Source organism: Rattus rattus, chromosome 8 (genome assembly GCF_011064425.1).
Source record: "Rattus rattus isolate New Zealand chromosome 8, Rrattus_CSIRO_v1, whole genome shotgun sequence".
NCBI lineage: Eukaryota > Metazoa > Chordata > Mammalia > Rodentia > Muridae > Rattus > Rattus rattus.
Window position 1 is genome coordinate 96,496,585 of NC_046161.1, and position 24,659 is coordinate 96,521,243.

The following is a 24,659-nucleotide window of genomic DNA, read 5'->3' on the forward strand; positions in this document are numbered from 1 at the left end:
ACACAAAAGTTCCAAGATAAAATTTGTTTCCTAGAAGTGTCATGTAGCAAATACCTAAACATGTAGATGTGGCTTTGGGACAGGACAACAGGTAGAAGCTAGACTGTAAAGTGCTATTCTGATGTAGGACAGGAAGAAGAGAGCTGGAGAGAGCCTCGGCTGCTCAGAGCTTGTCTAAGGGGTCACAAACAAGACTAGGGAGAGCTCCTCTGATGCCAGCCCAGAAGGAAGCTGGTATCAGGAACTGGAGGAAAAGCTATCCTCGCCATGAAGTGGAGAAACCCTTGGCTGAGTTGTGTCCATATTCAAGTTCGTTAGAAGAAAGAAATTTGGTGGATGATGAACAAGCATATTTGGAAGAAGAAATCCCTAAACAGAGTGCACAGACTGAAGCAAGCTTCCTCAGGACTGCTTATAGGAAAGTGTGAGAAGAGACACGTGAGTTTAAAAGGACATTTCTCAGTGTGATTGTGTAAACCACACAAAAGCGTGTTTGGGAGAGAATACCAATTGTATATTCAAACAAGGGTTTGGTAGGGTTTGTTTGAATACAATGAAGTTGAGTATTACTCACCACAACAATGGAAGAATGATTCCCCACGACATCATAGAGCTCCTTCAAGGCATGTCCCCGTCACAGAGTACCAAGGCCTTGTGGGATAACAGTTTTGTAGGAGAAGCCCAGATCTCATGCAGCTTCAGGCTTACTGCCTAGTGCTAATTCAAGTTTCTGATTCGTGTATTTGGGCACAATGTTTCTTGGCTCAAGTGGACCTACAGCAGCTAGGACCACTGCTCTGGTAGGAACACGCTGTAAGCTCTGGCATGGTCTGTGCAATGCTAACTCTTCAGGTAACAGAGTATTAGATCTATGGAGAGGAGACATAGATACCCCACCTAGATTCAGTTTGTACTGGACAGCCTAGAAATCCAGGCAGAGAATTGTCTCAGGGGTAGGGTTACTACAGATGACTCCTGATAAAGCAGTGTCTAGTAGAACTGTGGGACTAAGGCCACCCCTGTAGAGTTACCAGCATGTGAAGCCAGTCTGGGAAGGATGGAGATGAGACCCAGCTTCTGAGAGGAGCATGGGGCTTGCCATCCTACTGTGTTTTAAAGATGGGATATGGTGTTATAGATTATTCTTAAGCCTTGAGATTTCCTTTTATGGAACTGGGAAAATAGTTCAGTTAGTGAGCAGATTACCTTTCCAGCATGAAGACATTAGAATCCAGTACTGGGGAGGTGAAGACAGGGAGATTCTGGGACTCATTGTCTAAGCAGCTTAGCCCAAACAGTGAGCTGCAGGCCAGTGAGATACCTACCTCAAAAATTATAGTAGATGGGGCTTGAGGAACACACACACACACACACACACACACACACACACACACACACATAATTTACTTTTTGGTCTTCTTGGGTTTGGGATTTACTTGGGGCAAGTTACCCAGTCTTCTTTGGCATTACTTCCTTTGGGAAAATCTCCCATTGGCCTTTTGGCCACTGCTTGACAAGCACTTAGCACCTCTAATTTCACAGTGCCACAGCTTGAGGGGATAGCGCCTTAGAGAGTCCTCCTGAGACTAAGGGCTTTACAAAGGGCGTTCTGCATGGCGCCTCTGCCTTTCTGCCAATCAGCATGAGAGAATGAAGTGACAAGGTACCATCTTGGAAATAGAGATATGCAGTTACCACCAGACAAGGAACTTCTGTCACCATGATCTTTGTCTTCCCAATCCCCACAGTTCTGAGAAATGGCTTTTTACTGTTTACAAGTTACCCAATTATCAGGCACTTAGTCATGGCGCCGGAGGGAACCAAGATAAGATCACGTGACTGGACAGAAGGGTTGGTTAGTGCTCTAGCACCACTCTGGAGGCGGGAGTTTGTTACTTACTCCTTCATGCGCTTCACCTTGGTCCTAGCCATTGCACTGTTGAAAACCGTAGGTCCAGGAGACACATCTGCCACTGCACTGGTGTTGGTCTTTGTGTCTGAAAAACAATCCATGCATTGACCTCATCAGTACTGCTATCACCCAAGGTGACATTCATCAGAGAAGAAAAGCTAACCCACCCCTGCCACAGGCAATGCTACATTAATTAGAGATGAATTCAATTATCACACGCGCATTAACAAGATTTATTCCAAATGACATGAGTTTTTTATGGTTTTGAGATGCACAACAATTTCAACAATGAACCTCTCTCAGGAAAGACTGTTTGCAACCAGTCTTGGTGTTTTAAAGGTGAGTTTTTACGTTAGAAGACTGCATTGATCAGTAGAGCCAAAATTCTGGGGAGCTTTGGGCCAGTTTCTCTTAATAGGTGTGATAACCGTTTAACTAACAGGATTGTCTACTGAGAGGAGCACCTCTCCCTGCATCGTAGTCACACACTTGGCCATTAGCTCTTTGTGAAGAAAAGCTGAGGTGATGGGTGAGTCCAACAGCATGGAGAAGGTCAGAGCTGGCACGAAGGTGAGCTATTGAGGAAAGCAGAGCTAGCATGGACTCTGCTGGGACACTTTTTCCTGAGAGACCCCAGAGGCCCTGTGGAATACTTTAGAATTGAGAGATCCTGAACACAGGAACTGGAGAGATGGCTTAGTGGTTAAGACCACTAGCTGCTCTTACAGAGGACTAAGCTCAATTCCCAGCACCCACATAGCGACTCACAACTGTGTGTAACTCCAGTTCCAGGGGATCAAACACCCTCTTCTGGCTTCTGTGGGCACGCAGGCGTGAAAGTGGTGCACAAACACCCATGCAGGCAAAGTGCCCAGACACGTAAAATAAATAAATAAACAAATAATGAAATAAATAAAAGTTAAGAAGCTCAACCAGGGTCACTGGCGAGGGCTCTGTGCATTCACAGAGTGGGGCTCCATAGTCGGCCCCGCTCCCTTCCCTTCATGGAGCTGGGGGAGAGACTGTCTCCTCGGAAGATCGCCATGATGCTGTCACCCACTGGTAAAGCTGTGCGGTACCAGTTACATCCGTGTAAGAGCCGCGCTGTGAAATTCCTGCTCTTTCCTCAGAGAATTCCATACAGTGACCTGACTCAGGGGCCACTCAAGGAAGCAAGGACCAATTGCTACTTTATATAGTAAGTAGTCAAACTATTTCCTTCATATTTTAAAATGTAAAAAGAAATCAAACGCAGATGCTAGTTTCTTTCCATATATATCCTCCTTCTGGGTAGACCCTGAGGGCATGGGCTCTGCTCAGAACTTCTTGTTTTTATAGATTTTTCTTGAGATGACATTTATCTTGCATAACTTTTTGAGGCCCTGCTCTTTCCTCGGGGTAGATCCCTGGATACGGAATTATTGGATCTCCGGGCATGAACTTTTGAAGAGGGCACATCTGAATTAGTGAAATTCTTTCTGTCCTCCCAGGACCTGGCCACGTGACCATGTGAACGCGTGGCTTCATGTTATAGACACAGTGGCCAACTGATTGCCGCCCCTCTCTTACTCCTCTGCCCAGCAGCTTCCTGTCAGTTCTCATTTCCCACCAGCCCTGAACAGACAGATGCAGGCCTCTAGGCAAAGCTTGGAATAAGAAAGACGAAGGCTTGCGGGTGGGGTGCACGTCACAAAAGTGTATTTGTTGCCTGAATCTGAAAAGTCACCAAGTGTATCACAAGTACAGTCCAGGTTAGATTAAAATATCAGTTCTGCCAAGAGAGAGAGGTAAGCCGCTTTCTCCTCTCTGGGAGAGGCCTGGCAAGGCCTGGAGGCTTATGGAGCTAAAGGTCAAAGCAATTTCCAGGAGTGCTAAGGGTTATTTCAAGCTGACCAATCTCAGCATTGCTGGGAAAGACGTTAGTCCTCAAGTCCAGAGGTAGAGAGGGGGACAAAATGACCTCAGACTGCAAGCTTGGCGAAGCTCGGAGCTCTGTAAGCAAATCTTCCCCCATGTTTCTCACTGCGAAGCTCCTTCAGCCTCTCCATCCTGTCCTCGGATGGCAACAGTGGTGGCTTTACGTCAAACAGAAGGATGACACGTTTAACAATCATGGTGGAAACAATCTAGCTACCTTCTAAGGAGCCACTGAATCCCAAATGCTAATTTGATGAGGCTTGCCCAGAGCTCCTGTTGAGGATACAGATTTATAAGAAATCTGGCAGAAGTCTGGAAGAGTCGGGGGTTTCACAGTTCTAGTAAGTATCTGCTGGTCAGGAGAGCGCAGCGAATAGCAAGGTTTTCAGACCCAGCTACGCACACATGCGCATGCACACGAATACATACACAAATGACCCCTAATCCTTAAGTTTTTTCTTAAAGTGTTTTTAAAAAATGGAAGAAACTTGATTTCTATGCTGTTAAATTAATTTTCTCCTAACAGATTCCAAGAGCAGTTTCACGCCTGTAGAAAATAGTGCGTGTGGAGGCCTATGCAAGTGTCAGGGGCAGTTGCAATGTCAAGAACCCAAGAACCTCTTAGGGTAGCTCTCACCTGTCCCTCCTCCCACGGACCTCTCAGCACTGCACAGGAATCACACCCTTCCTTACTTCAGACTGCCCTTTGTTTTGGTTTTGCCTCCATCATTTCCCTGAAGTACAAGGTCTGAGTACGATAGGTTTGATGCTGTTGGACATGGGGAATTCAGAACAGCACAGTGAGGGTCCGGGCAAAAAAAAAAAAACCGCCCACACACGGGGGTAGGGGGGTGGGGCTGCAGCTGCTGTTCTAGCTCCACTCACCGGCTACTTTGCCTCAGGCTACCTCCCCGATCCCCGGCTTCCTAATTTTAGGTTTAAGTGACTGCACTAGCTGAGCGCTTTCCCTCAAGTTCGCGAATAGGTGTAGGACTTAAGTACGGGACACACAATGTTTATTACGGAGGAGACTATCCAATGCTAAGGCAGATAATGAGCTGTAGGTGGAACCAGGGGCATAGGGACACATGGCTGGAGCTAACGAGTGTCCTGAGCATTACCAGATTGCAAACGAAAGCATTGCGGAGTCTCCTTGCTTTCCTGTGGAATACAGAGTGTTGAGGCTTAGGACACCTGACACACACACACACACACACACACCCGAGATGTTTCGACAATGAGCTGCAAACACTTGGGCGAGGCATGAGCCTGCCGATGCTGTGCTTGCAAAGCTGGGCTCCTAACAAGATTAATCAGGATTCCTCCCACCCTGGAATCACACAGCCCACTGGGCTGTCTTCCCTGTAGAGGGGACAGCTTGATGGTGCTGAAGGTTTACAAGAAGAGAGAGTCTCCCTTCTTCCTTCTGAGATCTCCTTTTACTCCTTTGGGATCCAGGTCCCAAAACGGGAGCCTGCGCCTAGAGGTCCTGGCCCCCACTAAACTGCGTGCCACGTGGGCAGCGAAGAGCTGGTGCAGGCACTGCGGACACGGGCATTTTGGTGGAGATCTCCGGGACAATGCTCACTAAGGAATCTCTGCAGACACTGCCTTTGGTGTTCCGGGCTCTTAGAACACGTGCCCAGAACCTCCCTTGACCCTCTCTGCTTTCTCTTCAGTTCCCAAGGCATATCCAGAAATTAGCAGTTGCTTGACATCAGCCCTGGCCAGAGGATTGTGGCCCTTGTTTCTTTTTCTCCTTGGAATGGGAAATGATGGAATATTCACAGACTTTTTTTTTCTGAAGAGAGACAGGTAATCACCATTTCAGAATTTGCAGGCCATACAATCTCTGCCATATTTATCCAACTCTCCTGTCCTCCCATGAATGCAGCCACAGGAATGAACACTGCTATGCTCAAGGGAAACGAATTCACAAGAACAGGCAGTGAGCTCGGTTTGGCCAGCTGGCCACAGTCTGTTGACCCTTGACCTCAGTGATGGGAGAACCATCATGGCTGTGCGCTGGTGGGGTGTGTGGAACACCTCCGGACAAACTGTTCATTTTCCCAATGGGGAGACTGAGGTAAGGAGAAACTGTGAGGCTTGCCCAAAGTTGCAGAATCAGAAGGGGAAGAAGAGTTGAGCTTGAGCCATATAGGTGATGTGCCGGTTTAAATAAAATCAGATCATCTGACCAGGACCCTCCTCCGAAGGCTGAAATGTGGGTGAGACATTTTATCTGCCACCTCACCTCTGCCCTCCCTGGTCACAAGCCAAGAGCTTATTTCAAGAAGGCCCATGTATCAGCGGGGTCCCCATAAAAGCTGTTCCCCTCTGCTGAGAGGATTATCTGAGTCAACCTTTGGGAGTCTTTTTTTTTCTTGAGCTTTTCCTGTGCTGATGGTGAATTTAGGGTAGCAATCAAATTGCCTAAAATTGGCAAAGTAGGCTGCCTGTCTTTGCTATGTCGCTCCAACACCCCAAGGAGGGAATGTATTATTCAGATCTACCTTCAAGTAGGTTTGGATATGCTGCCTCAGCTGCAGACCACCCCCAATGGTGGCCCTTTCTAGAACAGCATAAAGCTGCCTCCCTCGTGCTGTGCCCTCTCAGGTGGCCCACATTTAATGACTGGTCTTGGTAGAAGCAGAAAGCTGGCCCTGAGGCCTCTGAGGACAAGTGGGGTTCCAGAGCTCCCCCTGAGTTTGGCTATGGGTTGTCAGGGTTGTGGCCCTGCTTAGCTTCCCCTCGGCCTCAACCTGTGTTCCTTGCTCTTGTGGCCCCAAGGATCAAGAACACTTACACACAAGTATCCAACCCAGTCAGACCACTACGTGTCAAAGACTCCTTCCTGTAGAAGCCAGCCCCCTAAACATGGCACATTAGGTGAAGCAGGGGAGGCTTGGGGAGTGGAGACAGCTGTCTTGGGATTTTTTGAATATGTGGTAAGAAGGATGGTGTGTCCATGCCTACCACCGTGCACTCATTCCAGCTCTCTCGGAGATGATGACACAGAATGGAAGTCATCACATAAGGAAGTCAGTGGCAGCCCTGGTGCAGACACTGTGTCAAAGCCAAGTCACATTAGAAGTCTGTGGACAGAGCCAGTAGTGGGGAAGGGAGATGATGACCCACGTGACAACATTCTTCAGTGCCTTCTACTAGTGGTACCTCATACCACAGATGAGTGTGTGAGCGGGGTCCTGACTCTGTGACTCAGTTTCCTCATCTCTGCAAATAAAGCTATCTATTAGAATTATGATAAAAATTAAACAAAGGTCTCTCTCTGTGCACACATGTGTGTACATTATTGTTGGTAAAGGCCAAATAAAAATTTACACTGCCTCCCTCGTCCCTAGGGCACCTGCCACCGTTGATCTTCTCAAAAACAAACAGCATCCCAGTGTCTATACTAACATCAAGTTGTCGGAGGGAAAGTAGGCCAGCCTGGAAAAATAAACTCCTCTCTCATCTCAGAGGGGCCATGGTAAGTACCAAAAGGCAGGAAATGGGTAAACATCTAGTTTCTACAAGGATGCTTCCCACGTCAAACTTCCAGCTGAATCTTATAGAAGACTGCAGCATTAGATTGGGGCTTTGGAAATCCTCATTTCCCTTTGAATATACTAGAAGCAACCTCTATGAACAGCCCGTATCAATAAAAAGAGAAGGGGATATATCTGGTTTTGGATTAATGTGCTGTAATCAAATCAGGGGGAGAGGAGACACCTAATTGTAGCCTCTCCACCAGAGACCAGCTAGTGCGTGCGGGCTCAGCATTCTATTCTGCCAGCGTAGAGAAACTTAGCCCCGGAAGCGAGCCCTGCTTTCTTCGGATTAAGCATTAAGTTTGGGTTAGATTGAAGACTGAGAAATAAAAACAAAATGGCACCATCTCCCTCTCTGTTGGCTGAAAAGAATCACTCAAGTCCTTCATGTTCACTGGAGACAAGTTAAAAGACAGAGAAAGCAAGAGGTTTGGGGGAGAAATCAGCATGTCAGGATTTTTACGGTGAGCGTGTACACCTGTATCAAATACAACTTTGCACACTTCAGCTTTTATGACGCACGTTTCTCGCCTGTGAAGATTCAGCTCCCGCATCATTCTGCACAGAACGTCTGTTGAAGGTGCACTGGCCACAGTGGATAAGCATTTATTGAACCCAGTTCTCTACTATTATATGGAACTCTGTGGTAAGGGTACTGGTGTGTGTTTGTTTCTACATATAACTCTGAGATAAAGTCCTAAGCAAAGGTTTCTGGGTCAAAGTGCTTAATTCTTTCAATTTAGTATAATGCATATGTAAAAAAAAATCTTTCTAGGTTGTAAATATCACAATTTGAATGTGTGGCACTTTATTTAAAACTTTGCTCAATTTATCAAAATGTATCCAATATAAGCACGTTTGAAGGTCTTAGCTAGCAGTGACAGCATGTCTGGGCCTGGCTTTGAAGTCTGGTGGTTACCAAAGTGTGGGTCCTGGACTAGAATCACCAAGACTAGTTAATAATATAGCCTGCTGGGCTAAGCTAGAACCTCTCGGAGGGGTGGAATGCCTGTCTAAAGGGCCTAACACTCCCAGCAGTGTGAGAAGCACACTGGTACATCCCACCACCCTGTCACTGTGTGTCCATGCCAACCTGTCTGGATGTACCAACATGTCTACCCATTTGGAAGCTCCCCGAAAGCATGGACATCGGGCATACCTGATGCTCCCACACGTACCCTGTAATGGTTCTGTGCCAACAAATAGTTCAAACATGCTTCAAAATTGAGTGACTTTCAGTTGAGTGGAACTTTATGTACATCTCTAACTTTTCACACTGAATAATTTAACACTGCGGTGGCTAATCTCAATAGTCAACATGACTGCATTGGGAGAACCTAAGAGGATCAGTAAACACAGGTCTAGGTGTTGTCTGGCATTTCCAGAGAGGACCCATATGTGAGAGAAAAAACGGATGCAGGGAAAGGGGAAATCTCTCCCTGCATGTGAGCAGTGGCATCCAACAGGTTGGGAACCTGGGTTCCCAGGCATGGGAGAACGCAAGCTCCACTCCTCCGGAGCAAGAGTGTCTGTCTGTCGATGCTGGCATCACACATGCAGACTTCACCTCCGTCAATCCTTTCCATATAGATTCACACCAACAGCTCCCCGGGGTGCCCGCAGGCCTTCAGCATCAGACTGGGTCTACCTCACTGTCCCACACCCTTCTGGTCTCTTGGACTGAGAAACTACTGGGTTCTCTGCAGACATCCATTGTTGAAATATCCAGCCTCTAATCATGTAAGCCAATTCGATAAACCCATGTATGTATGTAGTATGTGTGTATGTATGTGTGTATGTATGTGCATGCATGTGTGTATTTACTATTTGTTCTGTTCCTCTACAAGACCTTACTACACAGTACTTTGAAATAACTGGATAACTTTATTTTGATGACTGAACCACAAAGGGTCTCATCAAGAAAAACAGCAATTGTTCTCCTATCTCATTGCTACTAGAAAGAAGAGCTTGCTATTCTCTCTTGAGAGCCAGCAGCCTCCGAAGCTCAGACAGCCAGGTTAACCTGCTGACTCATGAAGTCCCCAAGTAATTGCCATGACCCAGAAGCATTACTGCATCACAGTCTGCATCCCACCCCCTCTCCTAAGCTGGGCGGTGTGGATGGAAATCAATTCTCTGCTGATCACTCATCTGGGCGGACCCGGAGGCCCGGGCTCTGGCTCTGCTGGCCGGCGCTCTGCTGTGTGTGGCCCTGCCACTGCTGTGGTCCCCTAGGTGAGTGGGTACCTAGCAGGGACATTCAGTTCACTGTGTGTCAATCTGCTGTTTCTGTATGAGGCACCTGCTCCCTCTACAGTCTGCAGCGCAGAAGGGAAATCAGAAGCTACCGGGTATCATCCACCCCGAGTCTCCGCAAAAGCCAGAGGAGCACAGGCTGCCACAAAACACTGCAAGGCGGCTCTGAGTTTTCCTTCCCAAATTCTTTGGTATCTTTAAGTTCTCCCTTGGCAATAGCGAAAGTCTTACTTTAGCAAATGTTTGACATCTTGCCTTCATATTATCTCTAACTGTGGCTTGGGGAAAAGAAGACATTATTTCTTTAGGGAAATAAAAAGAACTTAAGCCAATGAGGTGGCTCAAAGGATGAAGGCACTTACTTGCCTCGCAAGCCTGGAGATCTTAAGTCTGATCCCCAGAACCCACTTACAGGTCCAAAGAAAAACTGTCCCCTCAAAATTGTCCTTAGATTTCCACGTGTGCTTTGTGGCATGTGCCTCATGCCCACCACACACACACACACACACACACACACACACACACACACACACACACAGTAGCAATAAATAGATTTAAAAAATAACAATTATCTACTTAGACATTTCCCATCATAATTACAGGCTTGGTGATTCTCTGGGAGAACCAAAAGAGCCACTCTGCGGTCATGACAAAGGCTGCTTGTCTGACATTGTCTCTTCTGTCACTCTGTGGCATTGCACCCACCATGATGACGTTCAGAACCATGTGCAGGGGACATCAACATAGCACACGGGTTCCAACTGTGCAAGTGTTGTATTTTATAAGTGCAATGGCACTGGGAAGATGGTCCTTGCCTCTGCTTGGCAGTGCCTCATTTTCTGCCTTTTCTGTTCCCTTTTCTTTTTCCCAATCCCACCTAGAATCACTGGATCTCCAAGTCAAAGATTAAACTTGCTTCCCTTCCCCCACAGATATAATTGAGAGGACGTGGACCCCTTGAGTAACTTCATTTAGGATAATAATTTGTCCTCCATGGATGAAGAAACACTTACTGGTGCTCTGTATTAGCATGAGCTACTAAGTGTTCCCTGGTATTGTTCTAAGATCCTTACTGCTCCAAATCCACTTCATTGTACAGTGCTTGAACCTGCTGGACCTCCCTGATATCTGATTGTTGAGAAAGCAGCAGGAATGCAATGCAGGTTCCTAGGAAGACATCTGCACATGGGGAAAAATTAGGGAAACAAGGCCATGGCCTATACACCAGACTCAGAGGTGACACCTTGGAAAGGATTCTGATACATGCTCCAGTGTGGGAGTCACCAATCTTAACACAGCTTCGATGTAGTAACAGAGTAACTTATTGAACCTGGCATCCCGAGGCTGAGTATGAGAAGAACCATTTCAATTCGCCAAAGTTTCTTTCATTTAAGTGGTAAGGTTCATATACTCTCACAGATCTGACTTGAAATTGCCTCTTGGGTTCCAGTAACATTCTGATATATATTAGTGGCCACAGTGACTAATGCTATTGTTACAGCCAATGATCTGTACAGTCAAAGCAAACAAATACAGCTGCCCCGAGTGACCTCAGGCTCTCACCCCCTACAAGACTGTGAGAAGAGATTACTCATAGTTTCTAGGTAACAGGAGTGCCCAAAGTCCTGGAAGTAGTCAGGTTCTTATACATCTGAGGCTTGTTCTGTGAGTCCCCTCCGCAGACTGGGTAGTTCAGAGTCATAGGCTCCCCTCACTTCAGTGCCTACAGGTATAACTCAAAGTCCCCTTCCTTATGAGTACTACCCACTCATCAATAGACTAAGGCGTCATTAGGGTCTAGGTGTGGGACAGAGACATTGATCAGCGCATATGAGGGCACAATGCATCTGTGTATAAGAATTTTGTTTAATTTAAAGATATAGAAAAATTACGGGAATATGTTTTTGTTTTAATCCCAGGTATGGGATATGGGACTGATTCAGATTGTCCAAGGCAGCGGCCTGTGTGCTTGAGCAGGGGCATGGTTTTTCCAGCTGCAAATAGTTTCTGAACGTGTATGACATTTGGAATTCTGGGGACTCTTAGGAGAGGTATATAAAGGCAAGAGTCTGAGAGGGGTGTGACTGCTGCTGGTTGTTGGTTTTTGGTTATTGGTTGCTGGTTGGAGACATCCTGATGACAAAGTTTAAAACTGCCCCAAGGAACTCAATGTCCCTAATCAGCTGGAAATAGTCTAATAATACCAATGTCCTCTTTCCCCTTTAACCTTCTTTCTCTCCTACGTAGTGTTGGGGGAGTGTTGGAAGGGATAAGGGTGGAGTAGGGTGGTAGAAAATGGGACCCCCCAAAATTGCCAAAAGTCTGGTTACACATCTGCCTAAACAGGACCCGAACAATGACCGTTTCAACAGACATGCTAACATGGAGGGAGAAACTTCACTAGACTCCATAATTGCTTATCCAATGCCAAGTGTTCTGACCCAAAACAATCTGCACACAAGCCACACTAAGCAGGCTCGGCAGATTACATTTATATCTTTCCATGTTTACACTTACACTAACAAAGACAAATGGGCCATGAGCTTGAGGGAGAGTGAGTTATTATTGAAAGTGTTGGAGAGAGGAAGGGGAAGAGGGGGAAATTATCTAATTACATTTTAATTAGTTTTTTTATTAGAAAAAGAAAGATAGCTGAAGAGTAACATGGAAGCCAGCCAATAAATAACTTTTCTCCATGTTTCCTACCTGTTCTTGCCTGAGTGCCTGCCCAGCTTCCCTCAGTGGCGACTGTGATCAGGATATGTAACCCAAACAACCCCTTTCCTCTCCGGGCTGTTGTTGGTCAGTGTTTAACCACAGCGGCAGAGACACACACTATAAGCTAACTGTCTCAGTTAGAGTTTTACTGCTGTGAACAGACACCATGACCAAGGCAACTCCTAAGAACAACATTTAATTGGGGCTGGCTTACAGGTTCAGAGGTTTGTTTAGTCCATTATCAATAAGGCGGGAGCATGGCAGTACCAAGGAGGCATGGTTTGGGAGAAGCTGAAAGTTCTACATCTTGTTTTGAAGGCAAATAGGAGAAGACTGACTTCCAGGAAGCTAAGACGAGAGTCTTATAGCCCATGCCCACAGTGACACACTTTCCGCCACAAGGCTACACCTACTCCAACAAGGCCACACCTCTGAATAGTGCCACTCCCTGGACCAAGCATATGCAAACCATCACACTAACATACATACACAACCACACACATCATAAGTTAACCCCTACACATATCATAAGTTAACCCCTACACATATCATAAGCTAACACACACAGATAACCACACACACCATAAGCTAACACACACAGAGACAACCGCACCAGGAGGTTGCCAGTGATGAGAAGTGGGTGGCAAGCAGTTTAGCAGTTTACCTGTGGCCACCTCTGCAGTGTGCTATAACTACTCTCTGCAGATGCCAGGGTGCTCTAACGCAAGGACACCCAAGTTGGATGAACTTGTTCAGTCTGGCAATTAAAGAATTTGGAAACAGGCTATTAGAACTTCATAGTCTATGTACCCTTTTTATTTTTTTTGGACAACATAGCTTTAAAAAGATGTTTAGGAAATCGTTGTTTGAGACTTGCCTGATCTACATAGCAAGTTCCAGGACAAGTAGGGCTACAAAGAGTGAATGTCTCAAACAAACAAATGAACAAACATTTAAATTTACTATACTCTTAGTAATCAAGGTGGCCAAACGTCTTATTCCAGACTTAAGTGTAGGTTCACTAGAGGAAATAGAATTGGTCTCTACTTTACAATGCTTTGATGATGATGATGATGGTGGTGGTGGTGGTGGTGGTGGTGATGATGATGATGACGACGACACTAATTTTAATTGTGCATATTTATGTGAATTACTGTAGCTATTATGAGGAACAGTATGGAAGTGCCTCAGAAAACTGAAAATGGTTATAATGCAGCTATTTCACTTCTGGGTGTGTATCCAATGGAAATGCACCCTGGGCACCAGGCATACATATAGTACACGAAGGTCAAACATCCATATACTTAAACATTTTAAAAGTCAACTCATGAATTCGCGTGCATAGCACTTTTAAAAGTCAAAATTAACAATTTGAAGAAAAGGAAAGTGGTTTCTTATCCGACCTGTGAGCTCCACCTCTGCAGATCAACTGCATTAAACATCTTTACCTTTATTTGCTTTCTCTCTTTTTCTACATCACATTTATACAAGTACATTTTAGTTTCTTATTTTATACTATCTATGAACTTTCTACTCCGCATGGGGAATTTAAATTTTGTTTTTTTCTTTCCCATCTCTGTTTTTCTGTCTCTCTTTCTGTCCCTTCCTCCCTCTGTACTTCCTCCCTTCCCTGTCTCCCTCCTTCCCTCTCCTTTCTCTCTCTCCTCCTTCTATCCTCCCCCTCTCTCTATTGTCCCCTTCTCTCCTCTCCATTCTTCTCTCTCTTCTCTACCTTGACAACTTCTAAAATAATCAAATCCTTAAATCATTGTGACTGAAGAAATACCATAACACAATGTATGTAGGTTGCATTTCCTTTCTATGTTTTTTTCAGGAATTAATAATTGCCTTGGGGTTTTTACATTGTTTTTGCTTTCTAGCTGTTTCTCTCTCATCCACCCCTAAACTTTTAAGAGGAAGCATAATCCATCTCCCAACTCTCACAATGGCCAGACTCTCTGGTTTCATTAGTTCCACAGTCTTTGGGATATGTGCGCTGAGCCTCGAGGCCCTCGGGTGCAGCCCAGTCTGAAAGGATTGTTCTCCAGGCCTGTTACTCAGCTGCCTCCAGACACCGCCATTTCCTATCAGTCCCTGACACCGCCTTCTTCTGTGTTGAATCCCCATCATCTGTAGACCTGTATTACTGCCTCTTGGTCAACTGCTATATTTTCATACAGTATAATTACTTCTTGGAACTTTCTAAGGAAAGTCATGAGACATAGATACTTTTGAGACATTCTTTTTGAAGTTGTATGTTGAGAATAGCTCTATTCCCCTCTCACACTTGATAATGGTAATTTAGATTTTTAAAATATCTATACTTGGTTATGGTTGAGAAGATAAAAATTCTAGGTTCAAATTTTATTATCTTCTAGTTTCTAATATTATTGTAAAGTTAAGGAGCCATTATTTTTCCTGATATTTTATACGTGATCTGTCTTATTCTTTCTAGATCTATCAATTTCTTTCTTTCTGTTCTCCCCAAATTTCTTTAATTAGATTTTAAACCACTTTGATGCTTTTTTTATTGCTTATTTTATTCTGGAGATTATTCTTAATTCTACTGAATCTTCCTTTCTGCTTTTGAATTATAATTTTAAGTACATGGTCCCCAGTACTGCAGAAAGAAAAGAGAGACAAATTAATGGAATGGAATGGTATGTTTTTGCTTATTTGGTTTGATGGGATAATTTTCCTTTCTTCCGTACAATGTTTGTTTCCTGTGGCTTTTGTGTGTGTTTGTCTTGACTTTTCTCCTGTTTCTTAGAGTTCTTCATATGTAATGGCTTCATCTGTCTGTGTGTTCATGTCACATCACAAGCCATATTAAGCTCTTTCTGTAACCTTGCTATTATCAGCTGGCAGGTCTGCTCTTAGCCATTCTGTTGGGAGGGCATCCACATTCACAGGAAGCTTAGTCTGCTAAGAGGTCTCAGAGTGCTGTGGTCTGAATGGATCCATACTGCCCTTCCAGTATTTGGAAGGAGTAGGTAATTCAAGTGGCCTTTGGGGTTTTTAGCAATCAACATTGAGGCTCATTCCTTTCTGTTTTCACCACATCAGTGATGTGGGTAAATGTGATGTGCCCCAAACCCAGAGCCTCTGTCACTTAATGCACCCACCCATAAAATCTAGTGATTTGTGTCTTATCTTGGGAAGGGTTTCATGGCAGTGTTAGGGAGAGAAGGAGCTGGAATCCACTGTTCTTTATTTGGGCATCAACCAAACCTTCTCTCCGCCCACATCCTGCTCTCAGAGTAATCGAGGGTAAAGTCCAGAGTCTTTCTGAGGTTCAGTGGAAGCAGTGGGCTTGCTCCTCCACACTGAATGTATCACGCCACTTCCCTCCCACACACATCTGAGAAACAGTTTCCAGAGTTCCATCCCCATTCATCCATGTCTCGGATTCCCCTGTACCTTCCTCACACTTCCTGTCTCCTGTAGGCTTACGTCAGCTCAGTCTCTTGTCTGCCACTTTAACGGGGTTCCAGGCAGACATGAGTGTGTGCTCACACGCACTGCGTGCTCATTTTTACAAAAGTATACAACCCAGAAGGGAGGTTAGATGACACCTACACATTCTGGGTTACTTTTTTTGTTTTGTTTTGTTTTGCAGAGGAGTCTGACTTTTTCGAGACATGATTTTAGGTAGAAAAGCCAATTTGTAAAACGGACAAGAGGGCAACTATTTTGGTTGCAGCTGGAAAATTAAAAAGATTTACATCTGATTGCTTCTAAAATAATTTAAAATGCTTGCTAGGGGGTCTCTCCATCACCAGGCCCAGTGTGAGTCTCTGGAAAAACACAGGGGAGAAACGCAGCCTCTGGCCCATGCTGCTCAGTGTACACCCCTGTTCCAAAACCTGCCCAAGAAGCCTGCTTTAAAGATATCTCATCTAATCGAGATACAGAGAGGAAAACTGATTTGGCCAAAGGAAGCTCTCCGTGTCCTCTAGACCATCCCTAGGAGGGAGATGCCCTTAACAACCACTGCTGCTATGCAGGATGTCACTTCCCAGGTGATGGCCAGGAGGGAAAAGTCAAAGACCTTTGCTGTACCGATGGCTTCGTGCACGGGGATGTGCAAACATGAGAAAAAGGTACACTATGCAGAAAGCTCCTGACGGACTGCGAGGACTGTCTCCCCCACATAAAAATGTCATCGTTGAGCTCTATATTCTTGCCATCTCTTTTGAAGATATCGCTTTTGTTTTTATAATTAAAATTTGTAAAACAGTCACTCAAAATTTAGAAGAAAAAAAAAACCTCAGTCATTTTCATCTCGGCTCTTTAAGAACTCTGTGTGAAAAAAAAATCTATTGTCTAATGCTGAAAGTTATCACAGCTGGGCTTTTTGGATTAAAAAAAATAGAAGCAAAAAAAAAATCATAGGGTTTTCTCCTTGAAGCACAATCCCATTTATTGAGACTGACAACACTAAAGACATTTCAAGCTTTGTTTTTTAGAGCAAATCTCTTCCAATAACTGACTGACCTTCGGAGTGACAGTCCTTTCAGCCTCACTGAGTGCAATCTACTTTGCTAGGACCAGCTGGGCAGGGAGGGTCCTCTTCCAGGGACTTTCACTCTACTGTGCACTGCCAGGCCTCAAAGATGGCTACCAAATGTCATTTACTTCATCCTTCAAGCCTGGGAGTCTCTGGTAATAATAATAAGGGGTTCTTCCTTGAGTTTCTTAGCTGTTCCCACAGACCCTTCGATCGCTGTCGGCCTTAGCTTCCTCCTCTGTAGGATGCAGAATTTGATCGGAAGATCTGTGACGTCCCTCAAAGGCTTCCCACTTCTTGGATATTCTAACAGAAGCAGCAAAAAGCACCACAGAGACTGAAGAAGCTGACTTACCTAGAGAGGTGTAACCCAGGACATGTTCCAAACACCCAACCAGCGCATCTGTATCGCTGTCCTGTCAAAGCAAGAAGAATACTTAATGGCAGGAACATGCCTTATGCTACACTGCACAACCATAGTATTGTTCGCAGTTATTTTTCAGTGTGACTGCGATTATTAAAGAAAGCCATGAGTGTTTATGTGAATACCTACATCTCTGTATCTGTATGAATGTGTGTGTGCCAATCTGTAGATCCCCAGATCTTTCTCTCTGATCGGGAGGGGAGAGGCTAACTCTGTTAACAGTGGGTCTCAGTGAACATGGTCTTGGGGGTGCAAGGCTCTACGCTGAGCAGTGGGTCTCAGTGTGTTTGGTCTTGGGGGTTCATGGCTCTACACTGAGCTTACCCTGAGCCCTTCCAAGAGCTTCCAACCAAAAAGCAATTGCTCGAGACCTCTCATTTCATCTTTTGTTTTGTGCTTTCCAAATTTTCCATAGTAAACAAATATTTTAATTTTTGAATATAACGAGTGCTATAATAATAACAAAACCAAGATTTTATTACTCAATAGTACAGCAGGAATTAAGGAAAGAAATTTTTCTGCATCTTTGGAAATCCGTGACCTCCAAGGAGCTCTATATCAAATAATTATGCTCCTCATTTACCTCAGGCCTGGAGGAAAGTCAGCTGTCTCCCATGAGGGCCAGGAGGATTTCAGAACCATACTAGATAACAAACATTGTTTTTTATGCAAAATAAATATCTCCTCTCCAGCCAGCAGGCTGCAAATCATACAAAATAGCATCCTAATGATCTGGGAAAATGGAATCCCTTCATTGTTTTCAAGTTCATGACTGCACTGGGGGCAGGGATTCATGGATCACCTGCTCCATTTCAAGTCAAGCAAACATTTCACATTGCAACAATTGTCTGTGGGTCCTGGGAAAAGCCCACAAGAGTATGGTGGGCTACTCTCACGCATTCCATAAACATGCTGAATTTCATTTTGTAACATTCTCTGGAGTGTAGGCAGCTACTCTTCAGGCATGTGGTAAAACTCAGCAGTATCTCAAACTCAGAATATATAGAAAAGGCGGTGAGAAGGAGGGCGTGCCTGGGTAATGGTGGTCAGTGAGGTTAAATACCGAACAAAGATCCTTGGTGACGACCCAGGAAGGTAGGCACCAGGCATAGAAATCAAAGAAGGCCAAACAGATCCTTCCTTCTATACCCTTAAGGGACAACCTTAAGTCGTAGACTCTCCAGAGAGGCATCCTCTACTAGAGGGGACACCATCTGCATATGCTGCTGATGACACCAACCAAGGGAGTACAGCTTCTAAGCTTGGCTCCTCTTCCAGGAATACTGGCCCTGTTCTTTGCTTATTTGTTTTAAATGTGGATGAGTGCTTTGCCTGCATGTATGTCCATGCACCACACGTGTGCCTTATACCTGCAGAGGCCAGAGGAGGGCATTGGATCCTGAGACTGGAGTTACATGTAGTTGTGAGCCCCCATGTGAGTGTTGAACTTGGGTCCTCTGGAAGAGTAGCCAGTGTTCTTAACCACTGAACTATCTCTCCAGACCCACAGTTCTTAGTTACTAGCATCTGTGGAAATTAGAGATTTCCACAGTCCACCTAGAATGCTATTAAAAGACATGAGAATGAAAACTTATGGATTTGGACACCAGAAATCTCAAGACCATGGCACTAGTGGATGGGGTTGCTTTAATGCTTTAATGTGAACCATTTTCTGGTTCACAGACAACAACTTGTATGTTTACATGAAGGGAGAATGCTTGCCTTAGGACTACTTTATAAGGCCATAATCCATTAATAAGGAATTATGTCATGAGATAACCCCCATGACATAATCAATCCCTAAGGCTAATTCCTAAACCCATTTATTTCTCCTACCAACAGATGGGATTTGTCTTGTCTCTTTCCCTGTCTCTGGATCTGAATTGACCCTTTAACTTGCTTTTCCTCAGAACACACAATAAAAGTGGTGATGGATGACTTAGGTAGGACTAGACCTGAGAAACCTTTACTTTTTATTCCATAGGAAGCCCACAGCCAAGCTCTCCTGTTGGAGAGATGTCGTGGAAGAGGATCCAGGACACGAGAAGTCATAGGAGGAAAACATGGCCTCAGCCAGCAGCTATGACCAATAGCAGGATGTGTTAAGTCATGCTGTCTTGAACAGCTTAACACATAGCTGGCAGCAAGAACGTGGGTGACTGCAGAATAGCATCGGAAGCAGAAGAGCTATTCAGTGAACACGGAAGAGCCAAGCGTCAATCTGCAGAGCTGCCTCAGTCGCAGTTGGCAAAGTGCTCAGTGTGTAACTGTGAGGGCCTGAGTTTGGAGCCCCAGCATACACATAGGAAAGTCAGTTGCAGCGATGGAGGGGCAGAAAGAGGAGGATACCTGCAGCCCCCATCCGGCCATCTAATTTAGCTGAATTGGTGAGCTCCAGGTTCAGGAAGAAACTCGGTCCCAAAAAATCAAGGTGGAGAGTGTGAGGGAGACATTCAGTGTCAATATCTGGCCTCCCACTCGTGCTCTCTCTCTCTCTCTCTCTCTCTCTCTCTCTCTCTCTCTCTCTCTCTCTCTCTCAAAAGAATAAGTCATTGTTTTAATCCATCAAATTTTGTTCTACTTTACACAGAAAAGTGTCATTGATATGCTAAACCACTGAGGTTCAATGACTAAGTGTTTACATTTTTAAATCCCTGAACCTGATCACAAGCCCTGGCTCGTGAGAACTCCTAACTACACATATGTGTACTTCTCTTCCAGCTTCTATGATGCATAAGGAAGTGAACAGCACCAACTCCTGGGGTAGCTTTCTATTTCCAGGTAGACAGCAGGGCTCCCCTGCCACTCAAAGTCTACTGTCGCTGGGTAACAACAAACTGAACCCATTTAATGTGACCCTTGTTTACTTGCTTATCGCTCGGGCCTAGATAACCTATCAGGATGCTCATCCCTGGAGAAGACCAAGTCCTCCTCTCTCAGCACATACTGATTGTATTTAAGACTTACAGAAAAATTTCAAAGTCCACATAAAACACGCATGTACCCTTCATCTCGGAACCAACATTTTCTTATGTGTACTTGATCATTCTCCCATCTATGTATTTACAATGACATTTCTCAACCTTAGCACTATTGATATTTAGGACCAGACAATTCTAGGACAATGTATGATGTTCACCAGTACCTGTGGCCTCAGACCAATAAATGTCAGTAGGACTTCGTCATAATACCTCCCCAACCCAAGTTATGAAGACCCAAAGTAGTGTGAGACACTGCCAGACTTTTCCCATAGAAGACAAAAATCTGTCCTGGTTGAAGGCTATCAATCAATCAAATAACCAGTCACTCATTCAATGGATCTACCTATCATCTATATTTTGACATACAGAGTTGGTTTTATTGTTTTCCTGCTGGCCAAATCTTAAGTAATTTGAAGATCATGAAAATCACAGCACTAGCCTCCAAGTCAAGCAGCCACTGTCTTCAGTTAGTGCTTGCAAAAAGGGCATCACAGCTGGATTTCTCAACGGTTGACATCCCTCACAGAGGTGTGGAGCGTCGGGCAGGAGAGCGCCTCACCAGGGTAAACTGTCCCAGTTGGGGTTCTGCTGCTGTTATCAACACCATGGACAAAAGCAACTTATGGAGAAAAGAGTTTATTTCTGCTTACAATGTATAGACTACTGAAGCCAGGGCAGAAACCTGAAGACAGGAACTAAAGCAGAATCATTTAAGAACTCTGCTTATTGGCTCATTCCTCATGGCCTGCTAGGCTTGCTTTATTACACCACCCTGGACCACCAAGGGCCATCACTGCCCTCAGTGGGCTGGGTTTTTCCACATCAATTAACAATAACAACAACAACAGCAACAACAACAACAACAACAAGAAATGACCCACTTGATTTGACTATAGGCAATCAGGAAGAAGCACATCCTCAATTAAATTCCTGTCTCTCCAAATGACTCTAGGTTGAGTCAACTTGACAAAAAGCTAACTAACACACCAACCACTCCTCCCAGTCAGCTGTACGCAATTGCGCCCTAACTGAACGTGACTTTGGAATCTTGGGGCAGAGCTAGAGTGTACAGACTGGGGATGACGAGGGGAAAACGGGCTCCGTTATGCAGCCATGAGGAAGTCACCATCTATATCGGATGCCTATATCAGAGTGCGGCTGCTTTAGGGACAGACACCCATGCTCCTGCCCCAAGTGATTCCTTACCCATGCTCTGTAAACTCAGTAAGCTCATTGGTTCCCTAGGGGTAGCTTTGGCGGAGCCAAACTTTGATTTGTCATTGAAACCTTAGGAGGGAACTGATATTGTCTAGTCTCTCTCCAAGAGAAAAGTCTTGCAATCGATACCAAGTGGACTTTTTATAGTTAAGTCAAACTTTATTATGAAAACGAAACAATTCCCAGTATCAGCATCTACATTTTTGTAGTTAATAAGAATGATAGGAAGGCAAGCAGCTCGTCCCTACAGTTCTAAATCGCTCATTTGGACATGATGTTAGTGGCAGAAATGCAAAGAAGTGACTGCCAAGGCTTCCCGTGGGTGTTTCCTGATGTTCTGTGCCCCGTGGGCCCATAAGCAAAGACAGGGTCACAGAAAACATCTGCCAGGTTCATGCCACGTGGAGATGGGCTGCTGACAAAGATGTTTATATTTCCTTACTGTTTCACAGTGTATTAAAGTTCAGTAGATTTAACTGGCCCATGAGAACGATTGCATCTGAAGAAATGACGCATCATATGACCACTAGCTTTCAGTCATGTCAGCCAAGTGCTTGGAAGACAGGTTTTTCCTAATACTCTAGAAACAGCAAAAGTGACTCCTTTGCAAATGAATGTATGTGTTCCTCAAGCCTACATTTCTAGGTCCATTAATCTTTCCATAAACAGGAAGAGCCCCCAAGGCACGAAGAACACCTCCCAACCCCCACCAAAGCTCAGTCTTAAAACCTGTCCCATAGATTCAAATCCAAAATTAAACGCACAGAATTTCTTCTTCGAAATCAAATCTCAGTTAGCTGCTGAGTCAGCTGGCTGTTTACAGCGGGTCCAGTCAAACCCATCAACGCACACAGTAGCTCAGATCCTGCCTAGCATCCATGGGAAAACCTATGGTATTTGGGCACATCTTCCATTTTAACAAATATTATATATATTTCTCTAAAAATCACTTACTTTTTATAGTGGAAAAGGCAGAAATTTATCAAAGAGAATATATATCACCCCAAGTCCTCCCATCTTTTCTACATAAGATGTCCTTTAGATATTTCATTACATGTGCTTATTTTTCAGATATTTGAAAGACACTATAATAAGGTATGTGTGTATCCATAGAGATGTGAGCTTTGGGATTTTCTACTGTGCTTTTACATTTTTTAACAGTGGAACCAGTTGGCACTATAAAATCATGTCGCATGTGTTTATTCACACTCCCCTACCATTGGGTGCCTAGGTTGTTAGCATGCTTACCGTAAGTAGCAGTCTGATGTCTGTCATCGCAAACCTTCACTTCATGTTTATTATTTATTTGAGTTAGCCACATGGGAATACCAGGTCAATGAGAATGAACAGTCGCCACACTCCTCGCTTTACTCTGGCCTCTGTCCGCATGCTCACATGCCTCAATGTTGTGTTTCCTCACGGTGAACTGAAATGCAGTCATCTTTTCCTCATCCTGCTTTCTACTACCATCTACTTCCTCTTAAGATGCAACAGGACCTCAGTTCATTGTCTCTATCCATCCACGGTTCTGTCTGGTTTGTTTGTGTGTTTGTTTAATATACCAAGACTCTTCCCGAGTGAGCACCCCATCGTTGGCTGTGGATGCTCTTGTCTCAGGGTTGTGGTCCTCTTCCTAATCCTTCAGATCTGACCATGTCACCTGCTTGAAGGACCTCTGGTCATTCATTCTCATTAGACATGCTCCATCATGTGCGTGGTTTGTTTCTTTCAATGTAGTTTCCCATAGATGAAGGCCAAGCTTTGTTATATGTGTAGTGGGGCTGGGTGAATGCCTGACTATGCTTATTCTATACAAATTAGCTCAGAGCTGTGCACATGGAGGTACTTGATAAACTTTTAAGAAGCCAAGAAACAGAAAACACATGCAAATTCAAGGAAGATCTACCTTACCAGATGTGTTTTATTAAAAAATATAGTTTTGTTAACCTGTGAAAACTCTTTTCTGGATTCCTTCTGAAGCTTTGGTAGAGCACAGCCAGCTGATTATGCATCCTTCTCTGCTCTGCCTGTCCCTCTTGGGTGACGGGTGTTCTATCATGAGAGTATTTTCCAAGATTACCTCAGAAACACATATGGTGTAACATAGTTACTTCAAGTGGAGCTTCCTTTAATAGAAACGTTGTCATAAACCATCTGGGAAGTCTTCATAGACACTTCTCTCTTCAAAGGCTGGCCCTCAGACATTGAAGTTTACTCACAAGCCCTCACACACTGAGGTTTACATGCGAGCTTTAAACTCCCATGGCAACAACTGCAGTATAATGACTGTCAATCATGCAACTGTTGGGAGGCAGGTCAAACCTTATGTTTTATCTTGTAGTAGCAGATACAGTTTCTTACTTCAACAAACTTTGCTCTTTGGCCTTACCTTTCCTGGCTTCACAGTCCACTCTAAGGACTGTGTGATTTTGAGTGGTGAGTCTAAGGATGGTTCACTGTTCTCAAGTACAGTAGCACCTGAGGTTATTCCCTTAGATCCTGTGACCCCTCAGAACCTGGACCCTTTGCTGCATTGGTTCTAGGTTCTGCTGTGACCTCAGATAAAAAAAAAATAATTTATCACCAACTCCATCTGCAAAACAATCTAAGCTAGAATCTACCAAGATATGAAAAGGAAACATATGTAAGGGGTTTTCTTCAACGGATGAGTGAGAATGTCCTGTATATACTGAATCCTTCATCCAGGAGCTGCATGGTGCTGTCAGGCATACTGGAAGCGCCAAGACTTCCTCTAGAAACTTACCTCTTTCTGAATCTGTCTAGGAACCTCAACCATCATGTGGAAGTCCAGGAACACCGAGAAACTCTTGAGTGGACAAATATTTCAACAGAGCTTAGCTTATACTCTGTAGAATTCCCAGTTAATCCCCAATTGAAAGAATCTGTCCTAAGAATTCTGCCAGCTGTCAGGCTGTGTTCTGTAGAAAGGGGAGGGAGGAGCCTGGGATGTTAAGTCCCAAGATCCTTAAGATGAGTCTGTAATATTAGAGAGTAAATTGTGCAGTCTGAGTATAAGACAGAAAAAACTAATTTAAAGGCAAAATTATTCTTTGTTACTCAAGGGAAGGCTGCCTTTGCTCTATTTGGCCTCTCAGCTAATTGTGTAAGGTCCACCCATAACTAGAGAGGGCAACAGGATTATTCAGACTGC

At 44.5% G+C, this 24,659-nt stretch overlaps 1 protein-coding gene across 1 annotated transcript in view; it reads right to left on the reverse strand.

Annotated features, from left to right (window-relative positions):
- Nek11 (NIMA related kinase 11) overlaps nt 1-24,659 on the reverse strand; it is a 233,237-nt gene that overhangs the window by 42,745 nt on the left and 165,833 nt on the right. The window contains exons 16-17 of the mRNA XM_032910420.1: nt 17,220-17,280; nt 1,901-1,997 (exon numbers count right to left, since the gene is read on the reverse strand). Of these exons, the coding sequence (XP_032766311.1) occupies nt 1,901-1,997; nt 17,220-17,280 (158 nt within the window). The remainder of the gene's footprint in view (nt 1-1,900; nt 1,998-17,219; nt 17,281-24,659) is intronic.